Source organism: Bombina bombina, chromosome 5 (genome assembly GCF_027579735.1).
Source record: "Bombina bombina isolate aBomBom1 chromosome 5, aBomBom1.pri, whole genome shotgun sequence".
NCBI lineage: Eukaryota > Metazoa > Chordata > Amphibia > Anura > Bombinatoridae > Bombina > Bombina bombina.
This window is the reverse complement of record NC_069503.1, coordinates 230,288,231-230,312,501: the sequence shown is the minus strand read 5'-3', so window position 1 is coordinate 230,312,501 and position 24,271 is coordinate 230,288,231. Positions and strand designations below refer to the sequence as shown.

At 40.2% G+C, this 24,271-nt stretch overlaps 1 protein-coding gene across 15 annotated transcripts in view; it reads left to right on the top strand.

Moving 5' to 3' along the window:
• Positions 1-24,271, top strand: part of SVIL (supervillin) — a 766,609-nt gene that overhangs the window by 506,781 nt on the left and 235,557 nt on the right. For 11 of the 15 annotated variants that reach the window (XM_053713887.1, XM_053713886.1, XM_053713892.1 and 8 more), the window contains one exon: positions 18,022-18,214. In XM_053713887.1, the coding sequence (XP_053569862.1) occupies positions 18,022-18,214 (193 nt within the window). The remainder of the gene's footprint in view (positions 1-18,021; positions 18,215-24,271) is intronic. The other 4 variants (XM_053713890.1, XM_053713880.1, XM_053713878.1 and 1 more) reach the window with 2 other exon arrangements.

Genomic DNA, 24,271 nt, shown 5'->3' with positions numbered 1-24,271 from the left:
AATAAGCTGCGTAGTTAAAGGGACACTGAACCCAAATGTTTTCTTTCGTGATTCAGATAGAGCATGCAATTTTAAACAACTTTCTAATTTACTCCTATGATCAATTTTTCTTTGTTCACTTGCTATGTTTATTTGAAAAAGGCATCTAAGCTTCTTTTTTGGTTCAGTACTCTGAAGAGCACTTTTTTATTGGTGGATGAATTCAGCAAGAACATCCCAGGTTGTTCTCCAAAAATGGGCCGGCATCTAAATTTACATTCTTGCATTTCAAATAAAGATACCAAGAGAATGAAGAAAATGTGATAATAGGAGTAAATTCGAAAGCTGCTTAAAATTTCATGCTCTATCTGAATCACAAAAGAAAAAAATTTGGGTTCAGTGTCCCTTTAAGTTACTACTTCAACCCCACGTGTGGTGGATCCATATCTTTACCAATTTCTTTTCTGACTGGCAAATTTGGGAATTATTCCAAAGTACATGGAAAACTTTTTTTTTTCCTTTAAAGAGAGAGAGAGAGTAATTTTACCTCTATGAATTGCAATATATAACGGTTAAAGTGCTCCCTATTTGTATTTTTTTTTTAAGTTTATTAATGTCACTAAAATGCAAATACACAATTGAAGTTTCAGCTGCCTAATGTGATACTTATACAGAGTGATGCTTTCTCTAAGAAGTTAGAACACTCACCAGTCAAAAGGTTTCTGATTAGAAGTGACTGCAAAAAACAAAATCCTTAAAGTGAAACGCATTGAGTTTTTAATATAAAACATTATGTGTAATGCAACAACTTTGCAACATGTTTTCATTATTTTGCCCTTTTCATGTAATTTACCTCTGACAATTAAGCAATTCCTTATTCTCCTAACTTCAAATGCCCCCTGCTAACTTCTGAAGGCTAATAACTTTAGTACAAATGTGTCTTGAATTTTCTTTATCAGATAACTGCAAACTTTATGTACTTTTTTATTAAAGACCAGTAAACACAGTGTAATAGCATAAGCTGTAAATGCATAATAAAGACAATGCAAAAGCACTGTTTGAATTTTAAATGAGCAGTAGAAAAAAAAAAATTCTGACAAATTTTAAAGTTTGTTCTATTTTTTCCTCCCACTGAATCATGTGACAGCCATCAGCCTTGTCTGTAGACTAAAGCCGTCAAATAAGGCAAAGGATTGGTGGAGTTTAGGTATTGAAAAGTAATTGTTTTTAGAAAGTTAAGACTTGGCTGATATGTTATTCTACAACAAAATAGAAATTAGGTCTTGTAATTAATTAGGTATTTACTGTCCCTTTTCAGGTGGTTATATAGTCCCTCATCTTTCTGACAAATACTATTATTTAGTTATTCTTTCTGTCAGCCTAGATGGACGGATGGACATTTCTTTTTAGGATTTGGGGTTTGATTTGGCTTTCTCTTCTTAGACACTGACTATGAGGCAAATAATTTCCTATTTTGTACTTCTACTTGTGGGTCACCGATTTAAAGCATGTATATATGTTTAGTGTGTTATATTGTTATATTATCCAGCTAGAAATAAAGTTTCTTAATATTGCTTTACCCTTATGTTCACTGTACACATAATGGGAAAGACATTTTATGCAGTTCCTTCACTGATTTTGGAGTTAATTTGCTGTGTGTCCAGCCTGCTTCTGGTAAAGTTGGTTATCTAATGCAGATATTATTTCAGAATATGAAGTCTATTTATACCTCATTTAGATGTAGTAAAGGACGGTTGATCATGTTGACAGTGCCATTCCTTAAAAGTCCATTTTATCTCTGATTTTGTGTTTTCAACCTGTAAAAGTGGGAAAAATTGAATGATTCCAAATGTGGGATTCTGTTATATTTATTGATTCTATGTTTTTCAGGTTGCATAAATTCATCCACTTTTGGCATTATTCAATTAAAGTGAATGTAAATTTTGATGATATAGTGCCCGGTTTTTAAAAACTCAATTAAAAACGGGCACTTTAATTCATCAAAATTTACATTTCCCTCGTGTTGAGAAAATACCGTGGCCGGACTTTTAGCCGACGGACACTTGGCCGACGGACACTTGGCCGAAACACAAGTGGCTGTCAGATAACAGTCCGGCACGAGATATAGATTTGATAGATAGATAGATAGATAGATAGATAGATACATAGATTAGATAGATAGATCAATAGATGCAATAGATAGATTTGATAGATACGATAGATAGATTTGATAGATACATTTGATAGATACGATAGATAGATTTGATAGATACGATAGATAGATTTGATAGATAATTTCCCAGACAGAGAATTACAAAACGTGCGGCCTGGGACCCATGGTAAGGTTCCCAGAGGCAGTTGCGGCGCCCGAGGCTCTGATTAGAACAGAGCACTCTGGAACGTATCTGCCCTCGGCCGAAATCGGAACATTCTTTACCTTTATGTCCGTCGGCCAAAGGTCCGTCGGCCAAATGTCCTTCTGCATTTTGTCAGAGCACCGAAAATACTTACCTTTTTAATCTTGACAGCCGCTCCAGCTTCCCTCAGTCCTCGCAAGCCTCTTCCTAAGTCAGAAATGGCGGATCGGTCATCCTCCAATCACGGCTTCCCCCCTGGGGGAATCCGTGTCTGATTCAACGCTGTGATTGGAGGAAGCCGGACTCCTCATTTTAGACCCAGGAAGAGGCTTTGCGATGGGCGGAGGAAGAGATACAGTGGCTGCCAAGATTAAAAGGTAAGTATTTTCACAACACGAGTGAAATGTACATTTTGATGTATGAAAGTGCCCCTGTTTTTAATCGAATTTTTAAAAACCGGCACTTTATCGTCAAAATTTACATTCACTTTAATAAATGCCAAAGTTTAGGGAAAGCTCTTCAAATACATATTTAATCCTAGGCCTTTTTGGGCACAGTAGCAAATATTTTCTTTTACATTTGCCCTGATGTTTCAGTTTCTGCAGAAAAATAGAGAATGAAGAGTTGGCATTGATTCTACCACTTGTTCCTTTTTCTTGTGCAAGTGGCTGTAGACTCATCCTGTTTTTGTGTCTCGACAGACTGATTCATGGAACTCTCTTCAGCCATTTATACAAACCTGAATGTAATGATATTTTTGGTTGAGAGGAGCAATTTGAAAACATTTGGAATTTTTGTGTTTAGGCTGTGTTTTTCTAAATAAATTTGTTTGAATTAATAACAGATCTGTTTCATAAAAGGTTGCAATCCCAGTGCTTTTAAAGACCAGTTTCAGAATTATTTGGTACAGTATTTTTCCCTCCCAAACAGTTGCACATATATAGCCCAGGTGAAAATCTTAAACAAGATTTTAAACAACTTTCCAATTTACTTTTATCATTTTGTTTTCTTGATATCGTTTGTTGAAATGGATACCTAGGTAGGCTCAGGAGCTGCTTGGCTGCATATATGTGCCTCCATGTTGATTCCATTGCGTTTAGCTAGTTACCATTATTTGCATTGCTACTCCAACAAAGGATACCAAGAGAATGGAGCAAATTAGAGAATAGCAGTAAATTGGAAAGTTATTCAAAATTGTATCCTATCTGAAAAATGAAATACATTTTTTGTTTCATGTCTCTTAAGTGATTTATTTGGATTTATCTTTGGTATTGGAATCCTTGGTGACATCTCCTTTTTAATTATTGCAGAAAGTATTCATCTGACATTGAGGATAGTTTTCCTGTTTATCCTTTCCTTGTCTAGACCAACTAGTTCTGTCCAGTGCCTGAATTCTTACTGAAGGCGGTATTCGTTTTATGTGTCTTAATCTTTCTTGTCACTCATTTTTTGGATTTGGTTTACCCTTTTGATATATTTTTCAACTAAACAGATTAGAAGGTGTATAGGTTTATTTTCTAGGGACTTTACAAAAGTATGATAACGAATACTATATTTCTGGTAAATTTAGTTTCCTCCTTAATATGGGAAGAGTCCACAGCTGCATTACTTACTTTTTGAGAAATAATGAACCTGGCCACCAGGAGGAGGATAGCTTGAGGATAGCTCTTCGTTTTAGAGAGTCCATGGATAAAAGATGGAAACTCTGTTAAGATGTTTCAACATACTGGATATTTGTTTCAACCAGCGACTGCCACAGTTGTAAGAGAAACTACCTACGGGTGCGACTCCTTATAAGATTTGATCGGGCTGGAGAGGTCCCCTCGACGTTATTCAGGAAAGAATTACGGCCTTGAGGGTTGCTAATTCTTTTATCTGTGTTGCTATTAAGCAGATTATTCGCATGAATGCGAAGGCTCCAGCTTTTTCTGCTCAGGTCCGTTGGGCTCTTGCTGATGTCATGATTTGCGGATATGACTTATAAAGTCTAGACTTCTTTCCTTCCCCTTTAAGGGAAAGATTTTGTTTGGTCCAGGCTTGGACTCTATTATCTCCACAGTCACAGAGGGCAAGGGTGCCCTCCTACCGTATGAGAATAAGAACTAGTCTAAGGGACAATTTTCGTTCTTTGCGTTCTGATAAAGCCCATTGTCAGCAGTCCTCCGCTAAGCCAGAGTAAACCAAGAGCTCTTGGAAGCCGGCTCAGTCCTGGAATAAATCCAAGCAGAGCAAGAAGCCCGCTGAGTCTAAGTCAGCATGAATGGGTGGTCCCTGGTCCTCTTCTGGGTAGTGTAGGGACAAACTGTCGCTCTTTTCAGATGCTTGGTTCTGGGATGTGCAGGATCCATGGGTCCTGGAGGTCATAGCATAGGGTTGCAAGATAGGGTTCAAGTCTCAGCCACCCAGTGGCAGATTCCTCCTCTCAAACCTGTCTTTCTGACCAGTAAAGAGGGGAAGCCTTTCTGGGGTGCGTACGGGATCTGTCCTCTAGGAATTATTGTCCCGGTGCCTATTGCAGAGAGGTTTGAGATACTATTCAAACCTTTTCGTGGTCCCAAAGGAGGAGGGAACTTTCCGTCCGATTCTGGACCTAAAGTGCATAAACAAGTTTTTATATGTCCCCTCGTTTAAAGTGAAGGTCAAGTCCTGGTTACTTGCTCACACTGTCATGCTGTTTATTAGAAATCATGTTGACGTTCATTCATCATTTTGCATACATTTCACTCATACTGTCTTTTTTTAAATCAAAGTTTTTTTATTGAGGTAATTAGTAAGATAATAAACAAACATAAGCATAGACATATGTTACTTCTAGACAATCACATCTGATATCATAATTAAATCATAACAAACAATCATATGGTAAACATAGCAAACTACCAAGTTAAACTTCCTCAAACATATATATGATATAGGTTACATAGGTACCTCATATTAGTGAAATGAGAGGCAAACATAAGCTGAGACATATGTTACTTCTAGACAAACACATCTGATATCATAGGTAAATCACGACAATCATTCTTATAGTAACATAGGGAACTACATAGCTAGACTGCATCATATATATAAATGATGTAAGTTGCATTGATACCTCATAGTTTTATATTTTTTGTAATATTTTGCCATAGTACCTCTTTATCAAAATCTGCAGCCTATTAGTATAAAACTTTAATCTGGGATATGCAGAATATTGCTCCAGTTAAAAAAAAAAGAAAAAAAAGGGGGAACTGTTTTCCCTGGGAGGTACTATATAGCATATTAATTGGAACCTTAACTCTTATGGAATAGAGATGAAACACAACTAATATCAGGAGCGGATTAATACCGCTAAAAACTGTATAAGTACAGTTGTGGAATAAGGACGACATTCAAGTGAACATTATCAAATACAAAAAGTGAGATAGGAGCATATAAATTAGAGCATAACAAATATAATGATACGTCTGCTATAAAAGGTAAATATCTCTCAACTAAGGCCCATGTACCCACTGTAACTAAGCTAAGATGCTATTATGTCTAAGTAAGGCTCCTCATCTAAATTTACATACCATTTAATGCCTAGGATTATACAACAAGACCCCTCCACTCTTGCCGGCTGAGAGAAGAAGGTTGTGGATTTTTATGAACTTATGAGCCATATGTAAGAGGACCAGATCTGTCTGCATTATCTATAATAAGTGATTGTGGGTAACATGGGATTGACCTGTGGCTTAAATGTGGCATGCAAGTATGATAAAACAATAATAAAATATATATAGCAGACATAAAAGAACATTCCTATGACACATGAAATATGCTACCAAGTGTTAAACATTATAGTATATGCAATGAACTTACAGAATAATCATATAATTAGGTGTGTAAATGAAGGCTCAGAACGAGCTCAGCAGAACCATACATACATCACCATTACAACAAACATGAAAACTTCTATGATATTAGACAAATGGGGGCATCGACACTTTAGTGATTGAAGCCATTGTGGACTTTAAAATGGACTGTACTTATTTGTCCGTGGCTATTGGGGATTAGAGTTTACATCTGGCATAAGAGTACATACAGAGCGGGAAGACGGCATGGAGCAAAACTGACTGTGTAATGAAACATACAAGTCTAAATATTGGTGCGTTGAAACTACTTTCAAAGTCACTGTTCCCAGTATATAAGTGTAGCAAACTGTCTACAGATATACATCAGGTAACCAACCATAGCTCACCCTATGCCCATTCTGAGGAATGATTCCGATAAGCGTCCTCTATGTGTGGAGTCACTACAACTGAGCATATTTACCCACAACCAGTATGTGGCAGCGGAGACACGCAGCACAGTCTCAGAAGCAAATAGAGCTGCAAAATGTGTCTTCCCTGGACCGCGGAAGTCGGCCGCACCTCCCCGGTCTCTGGACAAAGCCGAGGCATGCGTCACTGTATTTCTCCAGAAAAGCAAGCCATAGATAGGTGAGTGGAAATACTCCATAACCGGAGTTTGTACGAGCGTATCATAGGGGTTCTGGACACTGCTATATCTCAAGGGTTGGCTGGCAGTATAGCGCAATACCTCAGGGACATCCAGATCTTTGCAAATGGTCGAGGTGACCCGGTAGGCAATCTCGGAGCAAGATCCCGTATGCTGTAGGGGCTGCGCCTTCTTCATAGGTTTCTCCCGCCTTGTGCCTCTTACGATTGCAGAAAGATCCTCCATATAGTCGTCCACTTTAGCTTCCAATCGTGACAGTAAGAGCTGCAGGAGTTCACACTTCTCCCCCATGCTGAATGTTGAGGTGTAGGTATTCTGTAGTAGCAAGTAGCTTAATAAGCGTCGTGTTATCCCACTTCCACAAGGGAGAGGTGGAGGGCCTGAATTCTCGGCACTAGGCCGCTTCCTGAGATTATGATAGTCCGGACCTGTGCTATATGTACATAAAGATCCCAATAAGGGTATCAAACTGATCAGGATAACTTCCCCTTACAAATGATCCAATGTATTGCTTTCCAAGATCATTAGGGAACAAAATATAGAGCAAAAAAGCAAAAGCCTTTTAGGAGCTTCAAAGAAAATGATCTAGCATGGCTGCCGTCCGGACACGCCCCCCATACTGTCTTTTTTTTTTTTTAGCATTTATTTATCCTCCGTTACACTATTTTCGTCTGCGGCCATCTAAGTTACCTTGATTGACAGCAACCAAAGATCTAATTCTCCAATGTCCGTTCCACCCCCGGGGCGTTCAGCCCCTTTCTCGCCACGTCACTACTAAGTGGTGCGCATGCGCAACTTCCTCAACAGCGTCATATGTTGTTGTGCTAGTTCATGAGACGCGCAAAATGCATACAAAATTTAAACGCATTCGCGATTCGGATGGACATACGCATGCGCATTTTTAATGTTAATCTTGTGCACGAGCTTAAGAACAGACGTAGAGAGCATGTGGGACCGCTCGCTACGTCACTACTACTGAATAAGAAAGTGGTGGAGGGGAGGAGTCGGAATGCAAACGGCAAGTTTTCAAATATATAATTTTATATAAAATCTAATATGTAAAGTGAAAAACAAAGTTAGCGACTAGAATGGTGATAAGTGATTGAATACATTTCAGTATTTCATTAGCCGCAAATTGACCTTCACTTTAAGATGGAGACAATAAGGGCAGTTCATGACCACGATGGATTTCAAGGATGCTCCGTTCACGTTCCAATCCTCAAAGACCACTTCCAGTTCCTAAACCAGCACTTCCAGTTTATTGCACTTCCGTTGGATCTAGCTACAGCTTCAAGAAATTTTTCAAAGAGTGGACCATTCGGCATCTCTCCTGTTTTCTTCGATCCCATGGATGGAAGATAAATCTAGAGAGAGTTTTTTTATCAAGTACCAGGGTAAAATTCCTGGGTACTATAATAGAAATATTCTAATAAATAGAGATGTTGCAAACTAACTTCAACATATCTTGCCCTCCAGATCTCCTTAAAGCCATCTGTGGCTCTGTGTATGGAGGTGATTGGTCTCATGGTGTCCAGCATGGACATCATTCCCTTTGCCAGGTTTCACCTCACTGTTGCAACTGCGCATGCTGAAGCAGTGGAACGGTGATCATTCGGATCTGTCTCAACAGATTTCTCTGGACAACTGATCGAGAGAATCGCTCTCTTGGTGGTTTTGTCTGGATCTCTTGTCCCGAGGGATGTCCGTCTCAAGACCATCTTGGGGGATTGTGACTATGGTTGCGAGTCTGTCAAGATGGGGTGCTATTTGGGGTGCCAGGAAGGCATAGGGCCTATGGACTCAGGAGGAAAGCTCCCTCCCGATCTCATTTTGGAACTTCGGGGAATATACAATGCTCTGAAGGCTTGGCCTCTTCTGGGTTTGTCTCAGTTTATCAGATTCCAATCAGACAATATAATCTTGGTGGCTTACATCAATCATCAGGGGGGGAGCGAGAAGTTCCCTAGCTATGAGGGAAGTATCTTGGATTCTGGAGTAGCCGAAGACCCACATCTGTTCGCTGTCAGCTAAACACATTCCGAGTGTGGACAACTGGGAAGCAGATTTCCTCAGCAGACAATCTTTTCATCTCAAAGTGTTTTGGAGATTTGCAAAGGGAAGATCTTATGACGTCTCAATACCAAGCTACCCAGATATGGGTCAAGGTACAGGGATCCTCAGGCGGAGCTAACAGATGCATTAGCGGTGCCTTGGAGGTTCAATCTATTTTATCTTTTCCGGCCGTTTACCACTACTTACTCGTGTAGTGGCTCGAATCAAGCAAGAGCAGGCGTCAGTGATACTGATTGCTCCGTCTTGGCCGCGAAGGATATGGTTCGCGGATCTAGTGGGGATGTCCTCATCTCATCCGTGGATGTTGCCTTGTTGCAGGGATCTGCTGACCAAGGTCTGTTCATCAATGTTTAGATTCTCTGAGGCTGACTGCATGGAGATTGAACGACGTCATCCTTACTTGTGGGAATATCTCTTCCCCAACAGGAAATGGCAAAGAGTCCCAGCAAAGCTGGCCATATAGTCCCTCCTAGGCTCCGCCCACCCCAGTCATTCTCTTTGCCGTTGCACAGGCAACATCTCCACGGAGATGGTTAAGAGTATGTGGTGTTTAGTTGTAGTTTTTTTTTTTTATTCTACTATCAAGAGTTTGTTATTTTAAAATAGTGCTGGTATGTACTATTTACTCTGAAACAGAAAAAGATGAAGATTTCTGTTTGTGAGAGGAAGATGATTTTAGCAGACAGTAACTAAAATTGATTGCTGTTTCCACATAGGACTGTTGAGATGAAGTAACTTCAGTTGGGGGAAACAGTTAGCAGACTTTTCTGCTTAAGGTATGACTAGCCATATTTCTAACAAGACTGTGTAATGCTGGAAGGCTGTCATTTCCCCTCATGGGGACCGGTAAGCCATTTTCTTAATCTCAAACAGAATAAAGGGCTTAATATGGGCTATAAAACTGGTAGACACTTTTATGGGCAAAATCGATTGCTTTATTTGGACATTTTATACATGTTTATGCTGATAATTCACACTTATAAACTTGGGGAACGTTTTTTAACGTCAGGCACTATGTTAGACACCTTTTCCAGTCAGGAAGGGCCTTCCCAGTTGTAGGCTGAGCCTCATTTTCGCGCCATTACTGCACAGTTGTTTTTGAGAGCAAGACATGCAGATGCATGTGTGAGGACCTGAAAGTAGTTGGAAAAGTTCCTAGAAGGCGTCATTTGGTATCGTATTCCCCTCTGGGCTTGGTAAAGTCACAGCAAAGGCTGTAGCTGGGACTGTATAGGGGTTAAATCTGTAACCGGCTCCGGTTTTGTTATTTTAAGGGTTAAAGCTCTGAAAATTGGTGTGCAATACTTTTAATGCTTTAAGACACTGTGGTGAAATTTTGGTAAATTTTGAACAATTCCTTCATATTTTTTCACATATTCAGTAATAAAGTGTGCTCTGTTTAAAATTTAAAGAGACAGTAATGGTTTTGTTTTAAAACGGTTTTTGTGCTTTATTGACAAGTTTAAGCCTGTTTAACATGTCTGTGCCTTCAGATAAGCTATGTTCTATATGTATGAAATTCAATGTGTCTCCCCCTTCAAAATTGTGTGATAATTGTGCCATAGCATCCAAACAATGTAAGGACAGTACTGTCACAGATAATGAAGTTGCCCAAGATGATTCATCAGATGAAGGGAGTAGACATGGTTCTACATTATCTCCTTCTGTGTCTATACCAGTTTTGCCCACGCAGGAGGCCCCTAGTACTTCTAGCGCGCCAATGCTTATTACCATGCAACAATTGACGGCTGTAATGGATAACTCCATAGCAAATATTTTATCCAAAATGCCTGCATATCAGAGAAAGCGCGATTGCTCTGTTTTAAACACTGAAGAGCAGGAGGGCGCTGATGATAATTGTTCTGTCATACCCTCACACCAATCTGAAGGGGCCATGAGGGAGGTTTTGTCAGATGGGGAAATTTCAGATTCAGGAAAAATTTCTCAACAGGCTGAACCTGATGTTGTGACATTTAAATTTAAATTAGAAATCTCTGCGCACTGCTTAAGGAGGTGTGACAACTTGGTCATTCCAGAAAAATTATGCAAGATGGACAAGTTCCTAGAGGTTCCTGTGCACCCCGACGCTTTTCCTATACCCAAGCGGGTGGCTGACATAGTGAATAAGGAGTGGGAGAAGCCCGGCATACCTTTTTGTTCCCCCTCCTATATTTAAGAAATTATTTCCTATGGTCGACCCCAGAAAGGACTTATGGCAGACAGTCCCTAAGGTCGAGGGGGCAGTTTCTACTCTTAACAAGTGCACTACTATTCCTATCGAGGATAATTGTGCTTTCAAAGATCCTATGGATAAAAAATTGGAGGGTTTGCTTAAAAAGATTTTTGTACAGCAAGGTTACCTTCTACAACCCATTTCGTGCATTGTTCCTGTCACTACAGCAGCGTGGTTCTGGTTCGAGGAACTAGAAAAGTCGCTCAGTAGAGAGACTCCATATGAGGAGGTTATGGACAGAGTTCACGCACTTAAGTTGGCTAACTCTTTTATTTTAGATGCCGCTTTGCAATTAGCTAGATTAGCGGCAAAAATTCAGGGTTTGCAATTGTGGCGCGCAGAGCGCTTTGGCTAAAGTCTTGGTCAGCGGATGTATCATCCAAGACAAAATTGCTTAACATCCCCTTCAAGGGTAAAACTCTCTTTGGACCAGAATTGAAAGAGATTATCTCAGACATCACTGGGGGAAAGGGCCACGCCCTCCCACAAGATAGGCCTTTCAAGGCCAAGAATAAGTCTAATTTTCGTTCCTTTCGTAATTTCAGGAACGGACCGGCCTCTAATTCTGCATCCTCTAAGCAAGAGGGTAATGCCTCACAGTCCAAACCAGCCTGGAAACCGATGCAAGGCTGGAACAAGGGTAAGCAGACCAAGAAGCCTGCGACCGCTAACAAGACAGCATGAAGGAGTAGCCCCCGATCCGGGACGGGATCTAGTGGGGGGCAGACTCTCTCTCTTTGCTCAGGCTTGGGCAAGAGATGTTCAGGATCCCTGGGCGCTAGAAATAGTTTCTCAGGGTTATCTTCTGGAATTCAAGGAACTACCCCCAAATGGAAGGTTCCACATGTCTCACTTATCCTCAAACCAAATAAAGAGACAGGCGTTCTTACATTGTGTAGAAGACCTGTTAAAGATGGGAGTGATACACCCAGTTCCAATAAAGGAACAAGGAATGGGATTTTATTCCAATCTGTTTGTAGTTCCCAAAAAAGAGCGAACTTTCAGACCAATTTTGGATTTGAAGATCCTAAACAAATTTCTCAGAGTACCATCGTTCAAGATGGAAACCATTCGAACGATTCTACCCACTATCCAGGAAGGTCAATTTATGACTACCGTGGATCTAAAGGATGCGTACCTACATATTCCTATCCACAAAGAACATCATCAGTTCCTAAGGTTCGCCTTTCTGGACAAACATTACCAGTTTGTGGCCCTCCCATTCGGATTAGCCACTGCTCCAAGGATTTTCACAAAGGTACTCGGGTCCCTTCTAGCGGTTCTAAGACCGAGGGGCATTGCAGTAGTACCATACTTGGATGACATTCTAATACAAGCGTCGTCCCTTTCAAAAGCAAAGGCTCATACAGACATCGTTCTGGCCTTTCTCAGATCTCACGGATGGAAGGTGAACATAGAAAAAAGTTCTCTGTCTCCGTCAACAAGAGTTCCCTTCTTGGGAGCAATAATAGATTCCTTAGAAATGAGGATTTTTCTGACAGATGTCAGAAAGTCAAAACTTCTAAGCGCTTGTCAAGTTCTTCATTCTGTTCCACGTCCTTCCATAGCTCAGTGCATGGAAGTAGTAGGGTTGATGGTTGCAGCAATGGACATAGTTCCTTTTGCGCGAATTCATCTAAGACCATTACAACTGTGCATGCTCTAACAGTGGAATGGGGACTATACAGACTTGTCTCCAGTGATTCAAGTAGATCAGAAGACCAGAGATTCACTCCGTTGGTGGCTAACCCTGGGCCACCTATCCCAGGGAATGAGCTTCCACAGACCAGAGTGGGTCATTGTCACGACCGACGCCAGTCTAGTGGGCTGGGGCGCGGTCTGGGAATCCCTGAAAGCTCAGGGACTATGGTCTCGGGAAGAGTCTCTTCTCCCGATAAACATTCTGGAACTAAGAGCGATATTCAATGCTCTCAGGGCTTGGCCTCAGCTTGCAAAGGCCAGATTCATAAGATTCCAATCAGACAACATGACGACTGTTGCGTATATCAATCATCAGGGGGGAACAAGGAGTTCCCTGGCGATGAAAGAAGTGACCAAAATAATACAATGGGCGGAGGATCACTCCTGCCATCTATCTGCGATCCACATCCCAGGTGTGGAAAACTGGGAAGCGGATTATCTGAGTCGTCAGACATTCCATCCGGGGGAGTGGGAACTCCACCCGGAGATCTTTGCCCAGTTGACTCAATTATGGGGCATTCCAGACATGGATCTGATGGTGTCTCGTCAGAACTTCAAGGTTCCTTGCTACGGGTCCAGATCCAGGGATCCCAAGGCGACTCTAGTGGATGCACTAGTAGCACCTTGGACCTTCAACCTAGCTTATGTGTTTCCACCGTTTCCTCTCATTCCCAGGCTGGTAGCCAGGATCAAACAGGAGAGGGCCTCGGTGATCTTGATGGCTCCTGTGTGGCCACGCAGAACTTGGTATGCAGACCCGGTGAATATGTCATCGGTTCCACCATGGAAGCTACCTTTGAGACAGGACCTTCTTGTTCAGGGTCCATTCGAACATCCAAATCTGGTCTCCCTCCAGCTGACGGCTTGGAGATTGAACACTTGATTCTATCAAAGCGTGGGTTTTCAGATTCTGTGATAGATACTCTGGTTCAGGCCAGAAAACCGGTAACTAGAAAGATTTACCATAAAATATGGAAAAGATATATCTGCTGGTGTGAATCCAAGGGATTCCCATGGAATAAGATAAAAATTCCTAAGATTCTTTCCTTTCTTCAAGAAGGTTTGGATAAAGGATTATCTGCGAGTTCTCTAAAGGGACAGATTTCTGCTTTATCTGTCTTACTACACAAACGACTGGCAGCTGTGCCAGATGTTCAAGCATTTGTTCAGGCTCTGGTTAGGATCAAGCCTGTTTACAGACCTTTGACTCCTCCCTGGAGTTTAAATCTAGTTCTTTCAGCTCTTCAAGGGGTTCCGTTTGAACCTCTACATTCCATAGATATTAAGTTGTTATCTTGGAAAGTTTTGTTTTTGGTTGCTATTTCTTCTGCTAGAAGAGTTTCAGAGTTATCTGCTCTGCAGTGTTCTCCGCCCTATCTGGTGTTCCATGCAGATAAGGTGGTTTTGCGTACTAAGCCTGGTTTTCTTCCAAAGGTTGTTTCTAACAAAAATATTAACCAGGAGATAGTTGTACCTTCTTTGTGTCCGAATCCAGTTTCAAAGAAGTTTGTTACACAATTTGGACGTAGTCCGTGCTCTAAAATTCTATTTAGAAGCTACAAAAGATTTCAGACAAACATCTTCTCTGTTTGTCGTCTATTCTGGTAAAAGGAGAGGTCAAAAAGCGACTTCTACCTCTTTCCTTTTGGCTTAAAAGCATCATCCGATTGGCTTACGAGACTGCCGGACGGCAGCCTCCTGAAAGAATCACAGTTCACTCCACTAGGGCTGTGGCTTCCACATGGGCCTTCAAGAACGAGGCTTCTGTTGATCAGATATGTAAGGCAGCGACTTGGTCTTCACTGCACACTTTTGCCAAATTTTACAAATTTGATACTTTTGCTTCTTCGGAGGCTATTTTTGGGAGAAAGGTTTTGCAAGCCGTGGTGCCTTCCGTTTAGGTAACCTGATTTGCTCCCTCCCTTCATCCGTGTCCTAAAGCTTTGGTATTGGTTCCCACAAGTAAGGATGACGCCGTGGACCGGACACACCAATGTTGGAGAAAACAGAATTTATGCTTACCTGATAAATTACTTTCTCCAACGGTGTGTCCGGTCCACGGCCCGCCCTGGTTTTTTAATCAGGTCTGATGAATTATTTTCTCTAACTACAGTCACCACGCTACCATATGGTTTCTCCTATTTTTTCCTCCTTTCTGTCGGTCGAATGACTGGGGTGGGCGGAGCCTAGGAGGGACTATATGGCCAGCTTTGCTGGGACTCTTTGCCATTTCCTGTTGGGGAAGAGATATTCCCACAAGTAAGGATGACGCCGAGGACCGGACACACCGTTGGAGAAAGTAATTTATCAGGTAAGCATAAATTCTGTTTTCTGCAAGTCCCCTGATGGGACAGTTTTCGGCCCTGTCTGTTACTGCACAAGAGGTTTGCTGAGCTTCCAGATGTGCAGTCATTTGTTAAGGCTCTGCTGGGATCAGACCTGTGTTTAGATCTGTTGCTCTTCCTTAGAGTTTAAATCTTGTTCTTAAAGTTTTGTAACAGGCTCCTTTGGAGCCTATGCATGACGTAGGCAATAAATTGTTGTCTTTGAAGGTTTCTTTTCTACTGGCTATTGCTTCTGCGTGCAGAGTATCTCTGATTGCTGCCTTGCAATGTGTCCCTCCTTATCTGGCCTTCCATGCTCATAAGGCTGTTCTACGAACCAAGTTAGGTTTTCTTCCTAAGGTTGTGTCAATTTGCAACATCAATCAAGAGATTGTGGTTCCTTATGTCCTAATCCTTTTTCAAAGGAACGTTTTCATCGTAATTCTGGATGTGGTTTGTGCCTTGAAGTCCTATCTTTAGGCCACAAAGGAATTTATACAAACTTCTTTCTCAGTTTGTTCTCTTTTCCGGGAAGCGTGGGGGTCAGAGGGCCTCTTCGACTTCCTTATCTTTTTGGCTGCAGAGTGTCATCCGTTTAGCATAGAGACAGCGGGGTATAAGCCTCCTCTGAGGATTATGGCTTATTCTACGAGAGACATACTTTTTCCAAACTTTACAAGTTTGATGTTTTTGCTTCAGCTGAATCAGCCTTCGGGAGAAAGGGTTTTGCAGGCTGTGGTGCCATCAGATTAGGGTCCACCTCTCTTCTTTTCCCTCCCGTTAGCATTCTGTGTACTCTAGAGTTTTGGTATAGGTTTCCCAAAAGTAAGGAATGCAGCTGTGGAGACTTCCCATATTAAGAAGGAAAACTTAAATTTTGCTTACCGGATCATTTCCTTTCCTTCTGTATGGGAAGAGTCCACAGCTCCCGCCAGTGTTCTCCGATGGTCAGCCCTGAATTTATATTTATGCTTCTGGCACTTTTTTCACCCTGATATTTCTCCTACTGTCTAATATTCCCTCGACAGAATGACTGGGGTTATGAGGAAGTGGGGGAGGTATTTAAGCCTTTGGCTGGAGTGTCTTTGCCTAATTCTGATGGCCAGGTTCAGTATTTCTCGAAAGTAAGGAATGCAGCTGTGGACTCTTCACATACAGAAGGAAAGGAAATTATCTGCTAAGCATAATTTAAGTTTTTTTGCTTTTCAGCCTATCAGAATTGTGCTAGGGCTACAAACTCATTCTAAGGGGGATGTCTTGAGCAATTGAAGGAGATATCTGGTCCTAAAACATATACAAATAGAAATGTATTGAGGGTTTTTTAGGTCTAAGGAGAACTAAGTATAAAACAATACAAATAATTGTATGTGGTTACTTTCATACAATCTTTTGTTGAAAAGCATGCTCAGGAGAAATGTGTGCGCTAGCTGCTGTTTGGTGGCTGCACATAAATGCCCATTAGCGCATTGCTGCTCCTTCCACAAAGCATACCAAATTAATCAAGCACACTTAATAGAAGGGAATTGGAAAGTTGCTTAAAATTGTATGTTTTATCTGAATCCTTTAAGAGAAAAAATGTCCTGTCCCTTTAACACAGACGAACCCTGTACGGTGCATGTCTGTGTTTTTTTGTTTTTTTTTAACCTTAAATAGCATGTCTCGCAACTTGCAGTGAGACACACTCTTGCAACATTCCTCACCCCTAGGAACGTTGGGCTATTTGCGGTCTTGCCTCTGTTGGTGACTACCGAAATATTTAGCCCCTTAAGGTAAAATAACAGTCAACATACAGTGTATGTTAGGTGTCGCTAAGGGGTTAAGCCTGAAAACTGTGCGCTTCCCATTCCCATCAAGGAAGCTGCAATGCAGAGCTCTGACATGCTGCACAGCGGTTGGCTGATAATCTACAGGAGCTAAATTATATCGGTCCCTAATTGGTCACTATAATGGATATGAGAATACAACACTCAATAGGCTGGTGGTGTTGGGGTCAATGCGGAGCAATGCAAATTTTACTTATCAAATAACATTGATGTATTCTGATTTTTTGCAATATAGTGACTAATTGCTAATGCATCTAAATATCCCTTTTAAACTTGGATTTTTTTTTTTTTTAAATGTCTAGAATGGCCTTTTAAATAGAACCTCCTTGGTGCCAAAATGGTTTGTTTTTATTTATATGTATTTTTGTGTGTGCCAACGTTATGTATTTCCTATGTTGTTAACCTTTCCTTTAAGGGACACTCAAGTCAAAATTAAACTTTCATTATTCAGATAGAGCATGCAATTTTAAACTTTTCCAATATACTTCCATTAACAAAATGTTCAGTCTTTGTATTTACACTTTTTGAGTCTCCAGGTCCTACTGAGCATGTGCAAGAATTTACAGAATAAACGTGTATGCATTTGTGATTGGCTGATGTCACATGGTTAAGGGGGAGTGAAAATAGACATAACTTTTAAAATTATCAGAAAAAAAATCTACTACTCATTTGAAGTTCAGGCTAAGTGCTATTGCATTGTCTTGTTACCTTGCATTTGTTGATTATGCAAATCTACTGTGTTGACTGGTCCTTATTAAACTTTATGTGGGGATTAAATATACATAACTAGATTGTTTATTTGCAATAAGCATATCTCACCTAAATTGTAACATGTTTTAAATTTAATCATATTTGGTATTATTGTTCCAGCTGTATTAAAGAGAAATGTTTAGTCAGTGAATGAAAGATTGATGCATGATAGGAAATGTATCTGAAATCATTACCAAATGCTTTAGCCTGCTCTCAGCCAACTTGTACTGCAAGAGTTAACTGTAGACCACATGTGCTGGCTGCCATGTGACTACTAATGCTCAGCTTCTCTTCACAATAAGCAGAGACTGTTGAGCCGGCCTCTGAACTTCTTGGCACCACAGCAGCAAAAACCCTTTCTCACACTTCGCCTGCAGGATTCAGCCAACCACAGGAATCTGACCAGAGTAAAGAGAGTTCCCCTGAGAGAGCATCTGAGGCTGACACCGAGGATCTTCTTGATACCAGTGGCAAAGCTATGTCGATTAGAGACAGGTACTGATTTTACTTATTCAGGTTTTGCAGAGCCAGGAAATCCATTCATTAAATCTGTTTATGTAGAACAATGCATAATTGTTAATAGATCTATATAGCTTCCCCCTAAATAACCCCATCACTATAGCTGTCTGCCTATCATCTTGTATACAGGGGTTTAGTTATTGGTCAATGTATTTTATTATTAGTTTACATAATTGTGTAGTATTCTGCTAAATGTTGTCTTTTCTCATTGTCATCTGTATTCTGTGGCTTTAAATTTACAGTCAGCTCAATTAGTTCATCTGTACAATCTATTGTGTGCTGCGGGGCTTTATTGTTTTTTAGACAGAGCTGCTTATTTTTCGAAAAAACCTGACCCATATTTTCCTTTCATATGTTTAATACTAGTGATTTTGTGAAGTCGTCCAATGCTTTAATTTGTTCTGCATAGAAATAAATGTTAGGGAGTTTGTGTTCTTCTGTGTAAGGTTCTGTATTTGCAAGACCTGTCGACAAATATTTGTCATGACCCCACCTGTTGGCTAACACACTGATAGTGTCAGTCTATCTTAGTATCCAATGGGCTGAAATGAAATCATTACAAACTGTATGAGAACCCTGAAAATATGTTTAATGTGTGTTAAATGTGATCACATCTGTTCTTCAGGGTTTTCTTTCAGTGTTTGTTGTTGCTCGTTCGATGCCATGTTTAACATATTCTTCCTCAGTGTGTTAAAGGGACATTCATTCGTCACTTACATTCCAGCATTGGCAAAAGCAAGAGACATTCTCTCCCCCCCACACACCCTTTTTACAGAGCAGCTTTGGTTTAAAACAGAGTTGGACCATAAACACATAATTTTAAGCTCCTCATAAAAGGGTAAACCATTTAGTGTACCCACTATTTTGTCTGTACTATGCATTTACTTAAATGACCATTTAAAAGTCTGTGCTCTGTAGCGTGTCATTTTTTCACTATCGATGCTGCAGTAGTATGCATTTAACCCCCAAGGGGTTAAACACATAAAGTACCACTCAGGGGCTGCAGAGCACTGCTCGTCCCAAGCTGAAATTGCAGCTGATCCAATCAGCAGTGCTTGTCACAGCCCAGCTATGAAACTATCATGTTGATTAGCTCTGCGGCAATTTTCAGTAGTGATCTGGCTTTCAAGTGGTACTTTAACTATGTGTTTAACCCCTTTGTATTGGTTATAGAAAGTGTTTCCATATAATGGCCTCCTACATACAAGTTTAAACAAGGTGTTGAGCTACTGTATGTTAAGAGAACTTAACGTTCATTTATTTTTTGCAAAACACTAGATTTTTTTATTTTATTTTTTTAAAAAGCCTTCTGGAATGCAAGTCATGAACTAATGGCTCATTCTTTTTATTTTGTGCAGATTTAATCAAATTAAAAGAATGGTGAAGAGATTCTAAAATAGGGATACATTTCTGCCACATACTTTAAAGGGACACACTACACTTATTTTAAATGTTTGAAAATGAGTCACCTTGACCAGCAAAACAAACAAAAATTTAAATAAAAAAAAGATGCTTTTCCACCCAGCAGAGTTTAAATGGATATAAAAGCCTGCTAATTATCCAGCGACTTCTAAATGTTCAGTGCTATACGTTACTACTGTAGGGGCTCTGGTAGGCTATATGCGTGCCTGCGACCAGTCCAAAGCAGATACAGGAATATTGCAAGGGAGTGGAGAGCATGAGAGGCTGGGAATAGCTTTTTTTTCCCCCCTCTGGGAAGTAAGATTTTTTTTTTTTTTTTTTTTTTTTATATATATATAATGTTTAAAAGGATGCATAAAAGAAATGTGCATTTTCATGTTTATATTCTGCCACTTTAAGACCCAGAATTTTACAAATTCCTTCACAAGCTGTGAATACTCATCATTTTAATGCTTCAATGAACACACATTACACTTAAGTGTTAAAATCAATAGTTGTTAGAGGAGATACCGCTGGGAATTGAATGACTTTTCAGCTAAGGTAAAAATATGCATGGAAACTGGCAGCTGTGTGACAGGATTAATAAAGTTAACACCAACTAGGGCTTCAGTAAGCAAGAAAAGCCTCCTCAAATATGAAGCATAGGTATATCTTGTTTTCAAAATAAAGTTGTGCAAGAAATATTTTTTTTTAATGTAAGGTTATGTTCCTTTTGAAATCTTCTATTAATATGCATACTTTTTAAAGGCGTATCCTGTCATGTTCATACCTTCACTACATAATTTAACTAATTCATGTTTATCCTGTAAATGTATTTTTATTTTGTGTTGTGCTTTTAAAATTACAAAATGAACAGTGACTATATATTGTGTTCAGGCTGAATAGTTTGGAGGACAAGTAAACTCCAACATTATCTGCATGTTTGAGAGCATATGGTAACCATTATTCCAACGTTAAATAAAATAGCATAGCACTGGCAGTTCATGCATCCACCTTAAATACTACATTACATTTTGTAAGTACTGAGATTTTTCACCTCCCTTTAGTCATGGATGCTGTTGAAATCCAACTTTCACTGCATTCTAGTGCACCTGTACAGCAACTCTTTCAGATACCTGTGGTGTAACCTAGGTTTCAAAATGTTGGCACCCATTACTAGAGAGAGTTGCATGAAATGTATCTAGTGTTTAATGTTCCTTTACATTTAGAAAACATGCCCATATTATTTATTTAATAACATATTTGTACGTGGAAGGGGTCATTTTTAAAATATTTAAAGTGATATGTTGCAACAATAAAATGCTCTAATGCACTAATATTTCTAGTTAACTATATGTTTAAAGGGACGGTCTACTTGAAATGTTTCATTGTTTAAATATATATATATATATATATATATATATATATATATATATATATATATATATATATATACATACATACATACATACATACATACATACATACATACATACATACATACATACATGTAGCCCTCAGTTTACACGGGATTAGGTTCCAGAAGGAATGGTTGTAAATCGAAACCGTTGTAAATTGAAACCCAGTTTATAATGTAAGTCAATGGGAAGTGAGGGAGATAGGTTCCAGGCCCCTCTCAAAATTGTCATAAGTAAGATCTAATACATTATTTTCTTCTGTTAAGTGTGATCAGTCCACGGGTCATCATTACTTCTGGGATATTACTCCTCCCCAACAGGAAGTGCAAGAGGATTCACCCAGCAGAGCTGCATATAGCTCCTCCCCTCTACGTCACTCCCAGTCATTCTCTTGCACCCAACGACTAGATAGGATGTGTGAGAGGACTATGGTGATTATACTTAGTTTTATATCTTCAATCAAAAGTTTGTTATTTTAAAATAGCACCGGAGTGTGTTATTATCTCTCTGGCAGAGTTTGAAGAAGAATCTACCAGAGTTTTTTGTTATGATTTTAGCCGGAGTAGTTAAGATCATATTGCTGTTTCTCGGCCATCTGAGGAGAGGTAAACTTCAGATCAGGGGACAGCGGGCAGATGAATCTGCATAGAGGTATGTAGCAGTTTTTATTTTCTGACAATGGAATTGATGAGAAAATCCTGCCATACCGATATAATGTCATGTATGTATACTTTACACTTCAGTATTCTGGGGAATGGTACTTCACTAGAATTACACTGTAAGAAATACATAAAGCTGTTTAATAACTAGAGATTATGTTTAACGTTTTTGCTGGAATGTAAAATCGTTTTCATTTGCTGAGGTACTGAGTGAATAAATGTTTGGGCACTATTTTTCCACTTGGCAGTTGCTTAATCTGTTTTCTGACAGTTTCTGTTCTCCCTCACTGCTGTGTGTGAGGGGGAGGGGCCGTTTTTTGGCGCTTTTACTATGCATCAAATATTTCAGTCAGCAACTCATTGTATTCCCTGCATGATCCGGTTCATCTCTACAGAGCTCAGGGGTCTTCAAAACTTATTTTGAGGGAGGTAATTTCTCTCAGCAGAGCTGTGAGAATTATAGTTTGACTGAGATAAAAAACGTTTATTCTGTAATTTGTTTCCTGCTTTCAGAATTTGTTATCTTTGCTAATGGGATTAAACCTTTGCTAAAGTTGTGTTGTTTACAAGGATTGAGGCTATAACTGTTTCAATTTATTAATTTTCAACTGTCATAGATCTTCTGTGCTTCTTAAAGGCACAGTACGTTTTAATATTATTCTAATTGAATTGTATTTCCAAGTTGCAAGTTTGTTTGCTAGTGTGTTAAACATGTCTGATTCAGAGATGATACCTGTGTCATTTGTTGCAATGCCAAAGTGGAGCCCAATAGAAATTTATGTACTAACTGTATTGATGCTACTTTAAATAAAAATCAATCTGTACAAATTGAACAAATTTCACCAAACAACGAGGGGAGAGTTATGCCGACTAACTCGCCTCACGTGTCAGTACCTGCATCTCCCGCTCAGAGGGAGGTGCGTGATATTGTAGCGCCGAGTACATCTGGGCGGCCATTACAAATCACATTACAGGATATGGCTACTGTTATGACTGAGGTTTTGGCTAAATTACCAGAACTAAGAGGTAAGCGTGATCACTCTGGGGTGAGAACAGAGTGCGCTGATAATATTAGGGCCATGTCAGACACTGCGTCACAGGTGGCAGAACATGAGGACGGAGAACTTCATTCTGTGGGTGACGGTTCTGATCCAAACAGACTGGATTCAGATATTTCAAATTTTAAATTTAAACTGGAAAACCTCTGTGTATTACTAGGGGAGGTGTTAGCGGCTCTGAATGATTGTAACACAGTTGCAATACCAGAGAAAATGTGTAGGTTGGATAAATATTTTGCGGTACCGACGAGTACTGAGGTTTTTCCTATACCTAAGAGACTTACTGAAATTGTTACTAAGGAGTGGGATAGACCCGGTGTGCCGTTCTCACCCCCTCCGATATTTAGAAAAATGTTTCCAATAGACGCCACCACAAGGGACTTATGGCAAACGGTCCCTAAGGTGGAGGGAGCAGTTTCTACCTTAGCTAAGCGTACCACTATCCCGGTGGAGGATAGCTGTGCTTTTTCAGATCCAATGGATAAAAAGTTAGAGGGTTACCTTAAGAAAATGTTTGTTCAACAAGGTTTTATATTGCAACCCCTTGCATGCATTGCGCCGATCACGGCTGCAGCGGCATTCTGGATTGAGTCTCTGGAAGAGAACATTGGTTCAGCTACTCTGGACGACATTACGGACAGGCTTAGAGTCCTTAAACTAGCTAATTCATTCATTTCGGAGGCCGTAGTACATCTTACTAAACTTACGGCGAAGAATTCAGGATTCGCCATTCAGGCACGCAGGGCGCTGTGGCTAAAATCCTGGTCAGCTGATGTTACTTCTAAGTCTAAATTGCTTAATATACCTTTCAAAGGGCAGACCTTATTCGGGCCCGGGTTGAAAGAGATTATCGCTGACATTACAGGAGGTAAAGGCCATGCCCTGCCTCAGGACAAAGCCAAAGCCAAGACTAGACAGTCTAATTTTCGTTCCTTTCGTAATTTCAAAGCAGGAGCAGCATCAACTTCCTCTGCACCAAAACAGGAAGGAGCTGTTGCTCGCTACAGACAAGGCTGGAAACCTAACCAGTCCTGGAACAAGGGCAAGCAGACTAGGAAACCTGCTGCTGCCCCTAAAACAGCATGAATTGAGGGCCCCCGATCCGGGATCGGATCTAGTGGGGGGCAGACTTTCTCTCTTCGCCCAGGCTTGGGCAAGAGATGTTCAGGATCCCTGGGCGCTAGAGATAATATCTCAGGGATACCTTCTGGACTTCAAATACTCTCCTCCAAGAGAGAGATTTCATCTGTCAAGATTGTCAACAATCCAGACAAAGAAAGAGGCGTTTCTACGCTGCGTACAAGAGCTCTTGTTAATGGGAGTAATCCATCCAGTTCCACGATCAGAACAGGGACAGGGGTTTTACTCAAATCTGTTTGTGGTTCCCAAAAAAGAGGGAACTTTCAGACCAATCCTGGATTTAAAGATCCTAAACAAATTCCTAAGAGTTCCATCGTTCAAGATGGAGACTATTCGGACAATTTTACCTATGATCCA